Raw genomic sequence first — 15,201 nt, forward strand, 5'->3', positions numbered from 1 at the left:
ACGTCCTTCTTCCTGTAAGCAACATGACTTCATCCTTCTTCAGGATGAAAGAAACTGCACAGCGTGTATTCATCCCCTTTCCTCTGTTGCCGGACACCTAGCTTGGCTTCTTAACTATTGAGAACAGTGTGACAGTGATATGGATATGCAAGCGTCTGTCACATGTTGCCTTGGAGTCTTTTGATAAATATCCAACAATTATCATTATGGAAATGGAATTATCATATAGTAGACATTTTTCTGTTTTTAGCTTTTTTTTTTTTGGTTTTCAGAACCTCTATGCTCGTTTCCATAGTGACTAGACTAGTTTATACTCCTACTAGGAGTGACTAGGGCTCCCCATTCGTATTCCTGCCAGCATTTGTGATTATTTGCTTTCTTAATAACTGCAGTTCTCACTTATAATTGATGACAGTGAATGTTTTTTTTTCATGAATTTATTGGCATTTGTTTTTTGTCTTTTGAGAACTTTCTCCATCATTGGCCCAGTCAACTTATTGACTGGCTTCCTTGATTGATTTCAAAACATTTTTATCACATTTACATATTTGTGTGTGTGCATGTTGTGTGCATATGCGTAGACGTGTTCACGCACAGACACACACATGCCTACAGGTGATCATGTGCAAGTGTGAATGCATGCATGCCATGGCATGTGTGTGGAGGTCAGAGGACACTTTGTGTGTTACTCTCTCCTGTGTAGGTCCATGTGTTTGAACTCAGGTCATCAGGCTTGGCAGTAGACACCTTTGTCTGCTCCTGGTTTGTTTATTTATTTTTTTCTGAGTTTTTGTATATTCTAAAAATGAGCACTATGTCAGATGTATGACTAACAAGAACTTTCTTCTATTCTGCAGACATTTTTCATTTGATTAACTGTCTTCTTTGCTGTGCAATTTTCAGTTCCATGAAATCCCATTTGCCAGCTGTTGGCATTATTTTCTGAGCAACTGGAGTCCTCTTCAGAATGTCCTTGCCTGTGTCTGTATCTAGCTTCATGCTTTCCATTGACGTCTTTGACCTATCTGAAGTTGTTTTGTGGATGTGGATGTCCAGTTTTCCCATCTGTGGTAGAGGCCATCTTGTCTCTGGTGTGTGTGTATTTTTGGCATTTTTGTCAAAGATCACCTGACTGTATCTGAGTAGGTTTTAATCTGTGTTCTCTATATTCCATCTCAATTATTGTTATTAACACCATTAATATGTAATATATCTGTGAAAAAGTCTGTAAGACTATGCTAAGAGTACAGATCATCTAGTAACTAGTAATTCTTCATGAAATGTTTTATATACAAAGTTGTTCATTTTGACATTATTAAGAAAGATTAGAAACTACTTCCATTCTATTTTGGAGAAATAAATTGATTATGGCTTACTTTCATATTAAAACTATAACTTCAAATAACTTTAGTAGACTAGAAAAGGTCTAATGATACAATGGTCCTTCAAAATACATACCTAGACATTGTGTAGTAGGATCTAAGACATACATGTGTCTACAGATTTTTTTGCAGAAAGATCAGAAATATGTTGGAGATTAATGTCTAGATCATATGATTTTGTATGAAAGTGTTCTTTAAATATTTGAAGTATCTGATGAAGTAGATCTGTGGGAAGCACCTTGCATTGTTTAACCACCCACGTTTTTCTGGCCTACTAGCTTGTTTAAAAGATGAGAACACAGACGCAGCTTTTATCTTCACTGCTGAGATTTTTCTACATCTTTCTCCTCCTTCTTTTTCCCTTGCCTCTCTGTTTCTTTTTAAACAGAGTTTCATCTGTAGCCCAGGCTGGCTTCCAACTCTGCATCCTGCTGCCCCAACTTCGGAGTGCTGGGATTGCAAGCTTTCTGTTCAGCAGCAGCCTTGTGGGCTTAGGTTTCCTTCTCTGTTGTATCACTCACCCACAGAGGTCTTAGGCTATCCTGACACTTCAGCCATGTCTTTGGCAGGCAAATCTTATTTCCTGAACTCTAGTTTACCCATTACTGGGAAAGGAATTGCCATGTTCTTGTAGAGTGGTTAGCTAAGGAGCGGCAGTTGTTACTTGCTATTGAACCTCCTGATTGGTTACTACCTTCCTTTCAGCATCGACCCCTCATGAAACTACTGTGGACTTCTGGTCCTGCCTCATCTTAGCACATAACTTGTACAAGGTTTGGCAAGGATCCATTTTGAGACAGCATCTAATCTGTTGTCCTGAATGGCTTCGAATTCCTACAGTCCTCTTGACTCAACCTGCTTAGAACTGGGTACAGGCATCTGTTGCCGCACTCAGCTTTATCTTGTTTTCTTAGCTGCTATATCCTTAATGTCTGGTTAGTGTAGAAGCTTGCTAACTTTGGTAGCCATAGACGTTTTGAGTATAGGCTAGTAGATAAAGAGTTAAGCCGTGTGCACTCTTGTTGGATTATTTGCAGAAGTACCTTTATGGAATAGTAAAATTTGATATAACCCTAACTAATATTCCACATGTGGAATGACCATAAATTCCAAAAGCTGTTACCATGAACAGCTTTTAGGCGTGTGTTTGGGGGAAGTAGGGATGGTTAGTATTTTTTTTTAAGAGATGTATTTTCTTTTATCTGTGTTGGTGTTTGCCTGCATGTCTGTCTTTGCGTCACATGCACTCTTAGAACTTGTGCATGGAAGTCAAAAAGAAGGTGTTGGATTACCTGGTCTTGGAGTTACTGATGGACTAGGGACACCATGTGGGTACTAGGGATCAAACCTGGGTTCCTTGAAAAGCAACCAGTCTGTTAACCACTGAGCCATCCCTTCAGCCCCAGTATTTTAATTTTATTATTTCAGTTGTGTGTGTGTCAGTGTAAAGTGTGTATGCACGCATGAATGCAGGCGCCTGCAGTGCCCAAAAGGATTGGAACCCCTGGAGGTGGAGCTCCAAGCTGTGAGCCACCCAATAAAACTGCTTGGAATAGAGCTCTGGTTCTCTGGGAGAGTGCCGGTGCTCCCAACCACTGAGCCATCTCTCCAGCCCCAGAAGAATTATTTCAGCTTGAGAAAACTCAATATACAGAAATCATTTTTGTAAATTTAATTTTAAAAACCAGCCTAGAGTTTTCCTCAGAACCGTGCTTTCTTCCTACAGCAACACTAGCACTCCAGTTGACTGCGGTGCGCTAATGCAATCACCTCTTCCTTTTAGCCTGCTTTTTACTCCTGACAAGAGGTCAATTTTTTTTTTTCTGTAATGTGTGTACATACTGTTAGCTCTAACACTGATTGCTAAGTGGTTAACAATAAATTGATTTCAGTTTAACTAAGGGTTCTTCAGGAAAGCAATGGTCTGCATGAGAAAAATGTTCATTACCTTTAATCCTAGACGCACACATAAATTAGTAAGCTTCCCCTGCCGATGCCACATGAATCATACAGATTGAACAGAGCCGGGCGCCTCTCACTTTATACTGATCGTCACCAGAGCTGACTCTTTAGGGTGACCTTGCAGAACTAATCCTTCATAAGAAAACAAACTTTCCCTCCAGGGAGACTATGAATTAGGTAATTTAGAACTGATGAAAGGTACTTCCAAGTGGATTCTTAAAATTTTATACCGTTTGTGAGTAGTTCTGTCTTCCCTCTGTGCTTGTTAACTTTATGCTTGACACATATGTCTTCACTTAAGCAGCTGATTCTCTACAGGTTCCAGGTACATGTCGCCTGGTAACTGTCACCTTCACCCTTTAAATGGCTTTTATTGCAGCGGAAGTTTCTGAGGGTCTCAGTAGTTGTGCTTTTCTGACTTTGCTTCCTGTCTAGCTCTGAATCTTGTGCTTACGTTCGTCATTTGCATTATTTGAAACCTGTCAGGAGTTGTCTACTCTGTGAGATGGTTGTATATAAATTATGCCAACATGAAATGTCTCTGAAATCTCTCAAATGCTTTTTTTTCAACAAAAAGCCATATATCAAACCAAATCTTGGAATTTGAAGTTAGTCTCCAACCTAAAGTGACTGGTGGTTTAATCGAAGGGGGTATCAATTTGGAGCTTGACATGAGATTGATCAGGAATTGTGGTTTCAAAAGATTTAATCCATTTTATAGCTGATAAAATATCAGACACTGTTTTTCAGGATGTTAGAGTGAAATTCACTTCTCCTCTGGGACCTCGGATGGTGGTGAGAGCCTTAAAGGCTAGACTTAGAATGACTGGTGCTCTTGCTTTGGCTCTTTGAGAGCTAGGCAGGGCTGGCAGCCTTGCAGAGAAAGACTGGCCTTTGTAGTTTACATAGGGAAGAAGCACTAACGAAGTTGATAAATGATTTCTGTTTTATGTAAAATATTTTTGGTTTGCTATTATAAAGATATTAGCCTCTCATCTCCTTACCCATTTGAACAAATCTTTGGAATGTTTTAAGGGTATAATAAACATAAGAAGCCTACTACATTCTCTTTAAATCTACTTGTGTAGGAGAGATTTCTTGAAAATCACTTAAAACAAATGTGGTTGTTTCCTCCCTAAGGAATTTCATTGTAGAACATACCTTTAACACTAACTGGGAGAATTCAGTCAAATGTAACAGCTGTGTAAAGATTTCTATTACTCAATTTGAATATGCCACTTTTTCAGCTCCTTCCCACTTCTTTAACGACTTCACTTTTTCTTGAAAATGTTTAATTCAAGCAATAACTTTTAGTTAACAATCCAAGGATTTTATTTTTTCCATTTAATTTATTTATTTTATGGGGCTGGATATTTTGCCTGCATGAATGTCTGTGCACCTTGAGCATGCTGGTGCCAAAGGAAGTCAGAAGAGGACATCCTTTCTCCTGGAACTAGAGTTATATATGGCTACGAGCTGCCACATAGGTGCTGGGAATTGAATCATATCATTTAAAAAAGGGGCTAGTGCTCTTAACTGCTGAGCCATCTCTCCAGCCCCATCTACAAGTTTTATTAATGCTTTTTTACAGTCGCCCATTCTTTCAAGTGTGTTTGTGAGATTGCTTTTTATGTGTTAGTAAAAATTCATGGTTAGGTTTTAGAAAGATTCTTGCATCTGTGTGAGGGGCTTGTGTTTTACTTTAATTATTGACATAATACATTAGTGTTCTCTGCTTGAAAGACTCCCCTTGCTAACCTATTCTCTCCATTTGGCCCATTCAATAACACTGTTGTTTAGCAAATTGCAAAACTCAAACAAACAAAAAAAAAACCCAACCTCTTTTCTTCTCCATGCATTTGTTGACACTCCTGTCACCTTGAAATAAGGTGAGAAGTCTCACATTTGACAAAGTGACATGAGTTCATGGAAGCATCAAGGAACAGAGGAGTTACTTTGTGATTCTTTTTCAGATTCTCCAAAGTTTGGCTCTGCTTTCTCACATACTCCAGGTTTTCTACTGTGGGTTGTACAAAATGTCAAATGTCCCAGGAAAATACTTTTCATAGACTCCAAGAAAGGTTGAAGAGTCATCGTTAATTGGCCATAATAAAAGAAATTATAGGCGTTTATTCCACTGACATTATCTAATGTGAATGATCCCAAGTATAAAAACCAAAACAACTGAAAGATAATTAATTAGCTTTGCACTGTTAGATGGGGAGGGTTGCAAGATACTATTACCACATTTGTTCAGGTCCTTATTTTTTCCCATTTTGTAAAAATTTTAGGAATGTCTTTCAATTAGAATGAAATAATAAATAATAGTTTACTTCTTTCTTATTTTACTTATTTGAACATTAATGTCAAACAGAAAAGAAATACGTTTCTTTTTATTCCAGCCCTGAGAACATGGGACTTCTTGATCCTGCAACCAGTGATGGGAGAGTTATCTTTTTCCTGCCTTGGGAGAAGATGACTATTGCTGGCACTACCGATTCACCAACAGACATCACTAGCCATCCTATTCCTTCAGAAGAAGACATCAACTTTATCTTGAATGAAGTGCGGAACTACTTAAGTTGTGATGTTGAAGGTAACATAAATGTTCTTGCAATGTTTCTTCCATCTTTGGTATCTCCCAGACTTTTCCAGACCTTTCTTGCCTTCAACTTGAAACATCACCATATCTTCCATACTATAATGCTTAACTTTCTCTCTTCCCCTCCCCTCCCCTCCCCTCCCCTCCCCTCCCGTCCTCCCCTCCCCTTCCCTTCCCTAGCCTTCCTTAGCCTTCCCTTTCATTCAATCCCCTTCCTTTCTGTGCCTTCCCCTCCTCTTCCCTCCTCCCTCCCCCCTCCTCCATCAATTGCTAATTAAGAAAATGCTCTACAGGCTTGCCTATAGCCCAGCCTTATGGAGGCGTCTTCTCATTTGCGGTTCCCTCCTCTCAGATGACTCTAGCTTGTGTCAAGTTGACATAAAACTAGCTAGGATACCTAGAACACCATGTATCCCCCTTCCCATTTTATCTCTGGCTATTGCCCAGTTTTATACCTGTTCCTCTCCCTACTCCCAGACAGAGTATTATTGGTAGCCCAGGCATGCTTTGAACTCATAACCATCCTCCTGTCTCAGTTTCTCTAGTGGAATTATAGGAGTATGCTATCATGTCTGGTTCAACTGTGCCATTTCATACTTAGACAGTTGGAAGTGGCCCTTAAATGGCCTCTTGGTTTGCATCTAAACCCTCCCTTTCCATGTATTCTGTGGTCTAATTGGTTCTATTATTTATCCTTGCCAATTGAGGCCATATACTTTTAAGCCCTTGTCCCTTTGTTTTAGTAATGACTTCTTCTGAACTGTCCTTCGTACCATCACCACATCTCATCTTGGCATAAATATTTATACTTCAGAAGTCAGTGGTCTCTCAGGGGTAGTGGTCATCCTGCTAGCATATGATGACTATATGTGCTAGTCTAAGATGTGTTCTTGGAACTCCCCATGGGAAGGGAGTCTTCATCTACAAAGCTTGTTAGCTAATTTTTGTCTGGATGCAGCTCACTAGCATTTATGAAGCCTTCTTCCCCTGTAGGATTGTTCCATTGTGTGATCATGTATTTTTGAACACATCAAAGAGCTTTAGAGAAGGGTTCAGATTACTGTTTTAGTTTAATTGATTTCTCTGTATTGTATATTATTAGTTCCTCCTAATTTAAAGTAATATACATTATGATTCTACTCTGAATAGAATCTCTTTGGGTAGTTGCAGCATTAGTAGACACTTTTATTTATTAAATAAATAATTAATTTTCTCAACCAGTATCTATGTTCAACACATATTACCTGGAGGCAGCCTTGCTTTCTTTAACATCTCTATTTATGTATCTTAAACCTTTTTGTAATTTAAACTTGATACTTTGCTTGTCCATTGTCGATCTGGATGGAGCTTAGATGTCTGGCCATGATTGCATTTCAATATAATAATGATATTCTTTGTTGTTCTGTATTTGTTGTATATAGAGTTTGTCACAAACAGAATTACAGATGTGCTCTAAGATGGTCAGAACAAAGTATAGAATGAATTCAAGAGTAGAGACAAGAATATGGACACTTTCTTGAGCCTTCCCGTGTAAATGCAGTAAGGACAAGAAGCCCTGCTGCTCACCGTGCTGGAGGCAGCCGTGGATCCAGGATGAATGTGAAAATAGGTTCCAGATAGGAGCCTTGGCATTTTTACTCTGCCTATAAGTAGAGAGAAGATTTGGCCATTCCTGCTTGGTCTCTAGAGTCCTCTTCAAATCCCTTATCCTGTGGTGATCAGGGAAGTGGAGAAACAAAGTCTACTTTCTTAATTCTAATGTTTACAAAAGTGGTAGAATACAACTGAGCAGGCTTTTCTCTTGGTGGCGTAGGCACCATCTTGAAGAGACTTGGTGTCTATTAGGTTTAGTTTCCAGGAGGTGACAGCTTGTCAGCTGTATGCATCTTTCCTCTTAAATTTATACTTTAAAAGTTTAATTAGGAGCAGCTCTTCATGGTTTCTTTGCTTTCTCATTTTTAGTTGACTGGACTCCCCTATTTGAGACGTCACACTTAGACTGGCAAAAGGATTAGCGGGAGCTCACTGTAGCTTACGGTGAAGACTTTCAGAGTTGTGGACTTTCTTTAGGTATTTTGGTAGAGTCCCATATCCTCTTATGTACTAATAAAATGTGAAAGATGCAAGCGTTGCCACTCTCCAGTCACTTTTTGAAATGTTCAACCCTTTGCCCCTTTGTGCTGTCTTTCCCAGCTCTTCTGTCGTTGAGGACCGTACCGTGTGTGTTAGACCACTTGCTAGGCAAGCATATTGTCAATCTTTCCCCCTGCTTCTAAGAGAGATGTAATTCCTGCATTTGTTGAAGCTGAGTGATAGGGACTTTTTTTTTCCCCCTCATAACTTGGTGCTTTTGGGGCATGATGAATCTTAAGTAAATCTTGCTCTGATATGACCATCTAACTACTGTACAGTACTTTGGTTAGTGGTTCTGGATTATACGGTATGATATGGGGTCCAGTACAGAGTGGATTAAGCTTCTTTGTTCATTTCAAGGAAGCTGTCAGATACGTTTATGATGACATGTGCCTGTGTGTGTGTGTGTGTGTGTGTGTGTGTGTGTAGGACAAGTATGGAGGGTAGAGGACCACTTGGTTATGTTTTTTCTCTCTCTCCCTTTATGTGGGTTGTAGGGATCGAACTCAGATTCCCCGGCTTGCACAGCAATTTGACTTTGCCCTCCGACCCATCTTGCTAGCTCAGAGCTGCAGTTTTAAGATGTTTTACATTCATTGAGATGATATAATCATATGAAAAGGTTTCATTAAATGAATAAGTAAGTTCTGAGGCTCCTCAAATGGCTCTAACCTTAAGTGAGAGAGGGAGAAGAAAAGTGTCAAATTCTATCACTCCATGGTGATCACAGCCACTGCTGCGCTTCTGCAGGATGCCTGGGAACATTTCTGCAGAGCATTTCACCTGTTGGGAATAAGTCTATGTCTTTCTTTACAGTTTAGAAAGCTTTCCATTCACAGGCTGAAATTTCTAGATTGCTTGTTTGTTCTTTGTTGAAATGGGTAATTGATAGTTCTGCCGCGCGTGTTGAGTTGGGAAGGAAAATGATCTTTTGAGAAATGTATCATTAAGTTACTGTGCGGAGGTTAATCAGAGGGATGCCGCGGTGGGTGTCGAGCTACAACCGCAGCGGACTGAGAGACAGAAGACGTGCTGGGCGCTTCCTCCAGGCGCACAGCGTTTGGGGTGCTTCTCGAGGCAGCCTCTGCACTTGCACACGGGCTTGCACATGTGCAATTAGTTGTGTTTATAGATGGCCTGTTATTCAATTAACAGCCGAGCTGGCCATATCAACTCACTGCAGACCTGCCTTTTCCCTGCCAGAGATTGTACTAGGGTTATCAACTTACACAGGCTTGGCTGTCTTCCAGCTGTTTAATTAGAGTGTCATGCGCCTTGCTTTTTCTAGTTTCATTAGTTTATAAATGTAATATGGTATCTTATTTCTGTGATTAACACTTCATTCCAGCAGGTTAAACACGCTGGTGGAGAAGTATTGATTTCTGACACTGTTTCCCTGTATTCACTTAGATGTTTTCATATCGTTCGCTCAGATTTCTTTTTTTCTTCTCTTCAAAGTGGCAAGCATGAGAAAGAACACCCCGAAATACACACCTCAATAACTAATACTAAGCAGAATCACACATTTAGTCTTTATTGTCACTTCCTCTGGCCTTCATTTTCTATTAATTTTAAAACAAACACTTGTCTTGCCCAGGATATGAAAGGAAAAGAATTAATTATAATCTGAAACAATCACATTGATCTTACTTTTTTTTTAGGAGCTGTGATAAGTTCTGTCCACCTTTCCTAGTTCTACTTTATTCTTTAGATCATAACGAAAACTGAACCAAGTGGTTTATTGAAGACATAATAGAAAGGAATTTGACAGCGTTTCACTATGTAACACTGGCTGGAAATTTCTATATAGACCAAGCTGATTTCCAACTAAGAGACCTGCCTACTTCTGTCTCCTGAGTGCTGGATTTAAAAGTGTACAGCCCTGCTCCCAGATGATTATTGTTGTTGTTGTTGTTGTTATTAGTATCATTATTGCCAGGATCTCATTTTGTAGCCTAAGCTAGTCTTGAACTCAAGGTAGTTCTGTCTCAACCTCCCAAGTACAGAGATACCATACTTTAGACACCACTCTGGGCTGCCCAGAGAACCGTTCAGTATTACAGCAACTGTCCATGGCACAACATTTAAGATACTGAGAGATCTTAGAATCTCTAGTGCTAAAGACAAGTAACATTACAAGATATGAGAGAGTCATGAACTTCTGCTTAGCCGTGTGAGTAGGATGAGGCTGAGTTCCAAGATCCAAAAGCCCCAATTTGCTGTGTTTTCTACAGATTTTCCTGTGGACACTTAGTAGTTTCAGAATTATAATTTGAGAGGAAGTGTCTTAGTTAAGGTTTCTATTGCTGTGAAGAGACACTATGATCACAAAAACTCTTGGTTTTTTGAAACAAGTGTGTCTTCATGTAGCCCTGGCTGTCCTGGAACTCTCTCTGTAGACCAGGCTGGCGTGGAACTCAAGAGATTTGTCTGCCTCTGTCTCCCGAGTGCTGGAATTAAAGGCTTGTGCCACCACCGCTCGGCTCAAAAGAACACATTTAGTTGGAGTTTGCTTACAGTTTCCGAGGTTTAGCCCACTTTTGTCATGGTTGATGGCGTGCATGCAGGCAGACATGATACTGGAGAATGAGCTGAGAGTTCTACATCTTGATCCCCTGGGAGCAGAAGCAACTGGGTGTCACACGGATGGTAGCTTTAGCAAAGTCACACCTCCTAATAGTGCACTCCCATTGGGGACCATTTTTCTTTCAAACCACAACATAGTTGATTATAAATATTTTTTATTTCTTTTATCTCATGAGATTAGTAAGAAAGGGGATTGTTTGGAATGGAAAAGAAGGACCATGAAGGCTGGTAGCATTAGGACCATGAAGGCTGGTAGCATTAGGACCATGAAGGCTGGTAGCATTAGGTATAAAAGCACACTCTTCTGAGTAAAACTACTCAAGTGTCAGTGGGTGGCTATGCCTTAGAGATGAGGACAAGGTGGTCCAGCCATCTTGGTGGTCTATTGGGATCAGCCTGCCTATGTTCTAGGGAGCTTTTAGAGACATGTATGTTAGCTATTTAAATTAAATGCAGTTTTACTTCCCTACTGGCCTAAATCATATTCCCATGGATTAGTTGCTGCTTGCTGCTGTAATTGGCTAGGGAACTGGACAGTGCCAATAGCGGACTTCCCCACACTTCAAAGCCAGTCTGTAGAACTGTCCTGCTCATCAGAGTCTAGAACATTTGAATATTGTAGAGAAAGAGATGCTCAGTTTAATGGAGTCACTGAACTGAGGGAGGCAGTTACAACTCACTAGCTTATAAAGCAGAAATTCAGACATGAGAAGGCAGAAGAAGTGTGGTTAATTTAGTGCTTGAGCGATGACTTAGGTGGATGTTAACTCTCCCACCTCTAAGTATTCCTCGCACTTCCCCAGCACTGCTTCCCTCCTGGTTACAGCATGACTGCATAGCATAGGGAAGACGAGAAGACCTAATGGGGACCTGTTATCCCCACTGCCCATTTCCCTTAGACTCTCCTTTCGTGAGGGAACTTTGTTTGGGTTTGTTTCACACTTGTGCCAGGTTTACATGTTGGTTAAATGGATCATCACTTGGGATGTCTGCCAGCGTAGTTAGCTGCCGTTCTTTTCCTTGAAGGTTAGAGTTAATGTTTCTATGCTGAGCTGTTCTGTACTCCCTGGATAGAGCGTCCAGCTGCAGTGTGAGCTTAGCCAGTACTGCTGAGTTTGAGTGATAGTGGCCACAGACTACAAACTTTTTGAGCAAGTAACATTTTGAGTAAAATCCAGAAAAATTGTTATGTCAAGCATTGGAGCGGATGGGCAGATAGTGGGTGGGTGGATAGATAGATAGATAGATACATAGATAGATTTGTGTTAGCTAGGTAGATGACGTGAGTGTAAGCTCTGGCTTAGTAGCATGAAAATCCTGTAGGTCATAAGGAATATTTCATGTTTTAAGTAGAATTTTATTATCCTTAAAATGTATCTTTCTGAGTAATTTAATTCCAATGTCCATCTGATAAATTTTCTTTTTTTATTTTGTTTTTAATCTATTTACCTACTTTTTTTAACTTAGATTGTATTTTTGAGAATTTTATACATGATTATAATAGATGCTTTCTTCTACCCCATTTCCCCTTGAATTGCTTTGTACCTCACCTACTCCCTTTGTAATAAAAGTTTCAAGCTAAAAAATTGAATGCTAAGATACTAAGCATGAAGAACTTTCCTGGTCATCGACTTTTTCTCCTTCTCTTCCTCCTCCTCTTTGTTTCTCTGTAGCTTTGGAACGTCTCCTGGAACTAGCTCTTGTAGACCAGGCTAGCCTTGAATTCACAGAGATCCACCTGCTCTGTGTCCTTGATGGTGAGTTAGGACTAGTCCCAGGAGTAAGGATGGAGGTGAGATTAATCTGCTCACTGTTTTACTCCACCCAACTTCATGAGTGAATTCCGTGTTCCTCTGTTTCAGACAGTATAGCCTTGGATGTGTGGGGTTTTTGGTCCATTAGAATGGAAGACGGAAAGCCTTGACCAGAGAGCCATTCTGCATATGCTTTACATTTTCTCAGGAAGGAAACTCTTAATTTTCCTGAAAGTGCTTCAGAATTTAGTCACAGAGCTTCAAGATTTTAAACCAGATTCCCGTTCATTGTAGCTACCAGGGAAATTTTACAGGCATGGGTGGGACTGTGCACTGGCCCCAGTGACATTGGAGGTGGGTTGGTTGTTTTATTTCTGCGTCTGAGGACTGTGTAAACTCTAATGGAAATCATAGTAATTTCCTAATTAGGTATTTTATAAGGATTAAAGCACTTTACACTGTTTATGTTGAAAAATTTTAAGACCTATAGAACTCTGTGAAGCTGGGTTACCCCTAGGCCACAGGAATCTCAGGATCACACCTATTTGAGAAAACGCGTGGCTCACAGATACTGGAGTGATAATCAGGAGTGTGCATAAAACTGACCTAGGCTGTCTACATAGGGTTGTATAGCTTGGTGTTCTTGTGGGACTCCTACCAGTGGGGTTGAGGATAGTCTCTGTCTTTTTTGCTAGCTTTGGGGACCTTTTCCCTCCTACCAGGTTGCCTTGTTCTGCTTAAATATGAGGGTTTTGCTTAGTCTTATTGTAACTTGTTATGCTATGTTGGGCTGATATCCCTGGGAGGCCTACCATTTTCTGAAGGGAAAAGGAGGAATGGATCTAGGGGAGAGGAGAGGTGGAGGGGAGGGACTTAGAGGAGAGGAGGGAGGGGAAACTGCAGTCAGGATGTAATACATGAGAGAAGAATAAATAAATGAAGTAAAAATAAAAAGATACAAGCACCAGAGGACTAGATCTGGGGCCAGAGTCCTAGCATAAGGTCCTATGTGGCGTCTGGTTGAGCAGACTGAAGCTGTAGGCTTCCTCAGCAACTCAATATGTCCTTGCTTCCCTTGTTGGGGCAGAACTGTTGGACATGCATTCCCTCTTTCCGAGTATAGTCATTTTAAGACTGGCCCTTAATCAACTACATTAAAATATGGTAGCCTTACTTTATTTGAATTAATCATTACCAGAAAGCTGGCTTGCATTTGAAACAGGATCTACATAGTTGCTACTGGTCTGAAACTTAAGATATGTGGGCTGGCCTCTCTATAGCTTGTACTAATCCTCTTGCTTCAACTTCCCGAGTAAGGGTTACAGGTTCCTGCCTTGATGGTAGATACCACTGACCTGTGCTCCTCGCCTCAATAACAAATGCTTTTTGGCAGTTAAATGATTTTTTGGTATCAGTAGTAGTATTTTGCCAGAGATAAGAAAGAATAATTTTATAGCTTCTTGAATATTGCTTTTATTCCTTACAATACAAGGATTACATAGCTCCTGGGTAGAGCCAGTATGCCCATGCCTGGGTCAATTACAGAGGTTAAGATTGAGAAAAGACCAGAGAATAGAAGTTGTCAGCAGTCGAGGAACACATCATATTGAGGAATAAAGCCAGAAAGAACCGAGTTTGATGCTGGTACACCATAAAAGGATGTTTGCCCAGGATGTGTTTGTTACTCATGATAGTTGGTTAAGGAGAATAATCCCCAGTGCGTGGGGATCAGTGGGTGAAGAGGCTGGGTCTAACAACTGTCTTTCACAGAGTTGGGCTTGCTGCAGCTGCTCATAGGTGACTGGATTGGAGGGTTACAGGGTTTCCTAATGAAGATCTTTGCAATTCTTGAGGAAAGAGCTAGAAGGGAATGCAACAATTTATAAACGTCTTATTTTCTCTTGATGGTAATCTTTTTTCCCTATTGGGGTTGGTGACACTGACTTTTGTGGCTTACTCTTTGACACCTTTGCTTGTGATTTTCAGGTCCTTTGTTCCGTTAAGCAAATTATCTTTGGGTCACAGAATTCCTACACTCATAGTTAGTTATTACATCTCTGGTTTCTTTCTCTGATCTTACCTGTGCCTCTGATTCTACTTAATGCTTTCCTCTGCATTCATACTTTTGTTTCCATGTTTTTGGTTCCTGCCAGTGAGAAGAGGGGATGTCCTGGCAGCATGGAGTGGCATTCGTCCCCTTGTCATTGATCCCAAGTCTGCAGACACTCAGTCCATCTCCCGAAATCATGTTGTCGATGTCAGTGAGAGTGGCCTCATCACAATAGCAGGTATGGGAGGAGGGGCTGACTTACTCTTTCACAAGTATTTTGTTTTTATGATTCCTCGTAGAACCTTTTTGCCCAATTTCTTGCCAAGAGGTGGCCACTGTTATTATTAGCAAATGGTTAATTATAAGAAAAATTCAGAATGCCAACCTAACAGCTTACCAATTTCTTGGTAGGTGGGAAGTGGACGACGTATCGCTCTATGGCAGAAGACACTGTGAATGCAGCTATCAAGGTCCACAACTTGAAAGCAGGCCCGAGTAGGACAGTTGGGCTGTTCCTTCAAGGAGGCAAAGATTGGAGCCCCACACTCTACATCAGGCTTGTCCAGGACTACGGGCTTGAGAGTGAGGTTCGTGGGCACCGCCACACTACCTGGCTTTCATGTTGCCGAGATCATATTCAGTGGCCAGGGTGTGACCTCTCTAATTTAGAGGGACCCTTTGCTGTGCTTATTATTACTCTTGGCTCTGCAAAAGAAAACAAGCAAAAAAAAA

The 15,201-nt window shown here is 40.6% G+C and overlaps 1 protein-coding gene across 3 annotated transcripts in view; it reads left to right on the forward strand.

Annotated features, from left to right (window-relative positions):
• Positions 1 to 15,201, forward strand: part of Gpd2 (glycerol-3-phosphate dehydrogenase 2) — a 176,273-nt gene that overhangs the window by 146,053 nt on the left and 15,019 nt on the right. For all 3 annotated transcript variants that reach the window (XM_041631438.1, XM_041631436.1, XM_041631435.1), the window contains exons 9-11: positions 5,747 to 5,940; positions 14,573 to 14,707; positions 14,881 to 15,056. In XM_041631438.1, the coding sequence (XP_041487372.1) occupies positions 5,747 to 5,940; positions 14,573 to 14,707; positions 14,881 to 15,056 (505 nt within the window). The remainder of the gene's footprint in view (positions 1 to 5,746; positions 5,941 to 14,572; positions 14,708 to 14,880; positions 15,057 to 15,201) is intronic.

This window comes from Microtus oregoni, unplaced genomic scaffold (assembly GCF_018167655.1).
Source record: "Microtus oregoni isolate MIOR12 unplaced genomic scaffold, Mior012 000037F_ref0000500, whole genome shotgun sequence".
Taxonomy (NCBI): Eukaryota; Metazoa; Chordata; class Mammalia; order Rodentia; family Cricetidae; genus Microtus; species Microtus oregoni.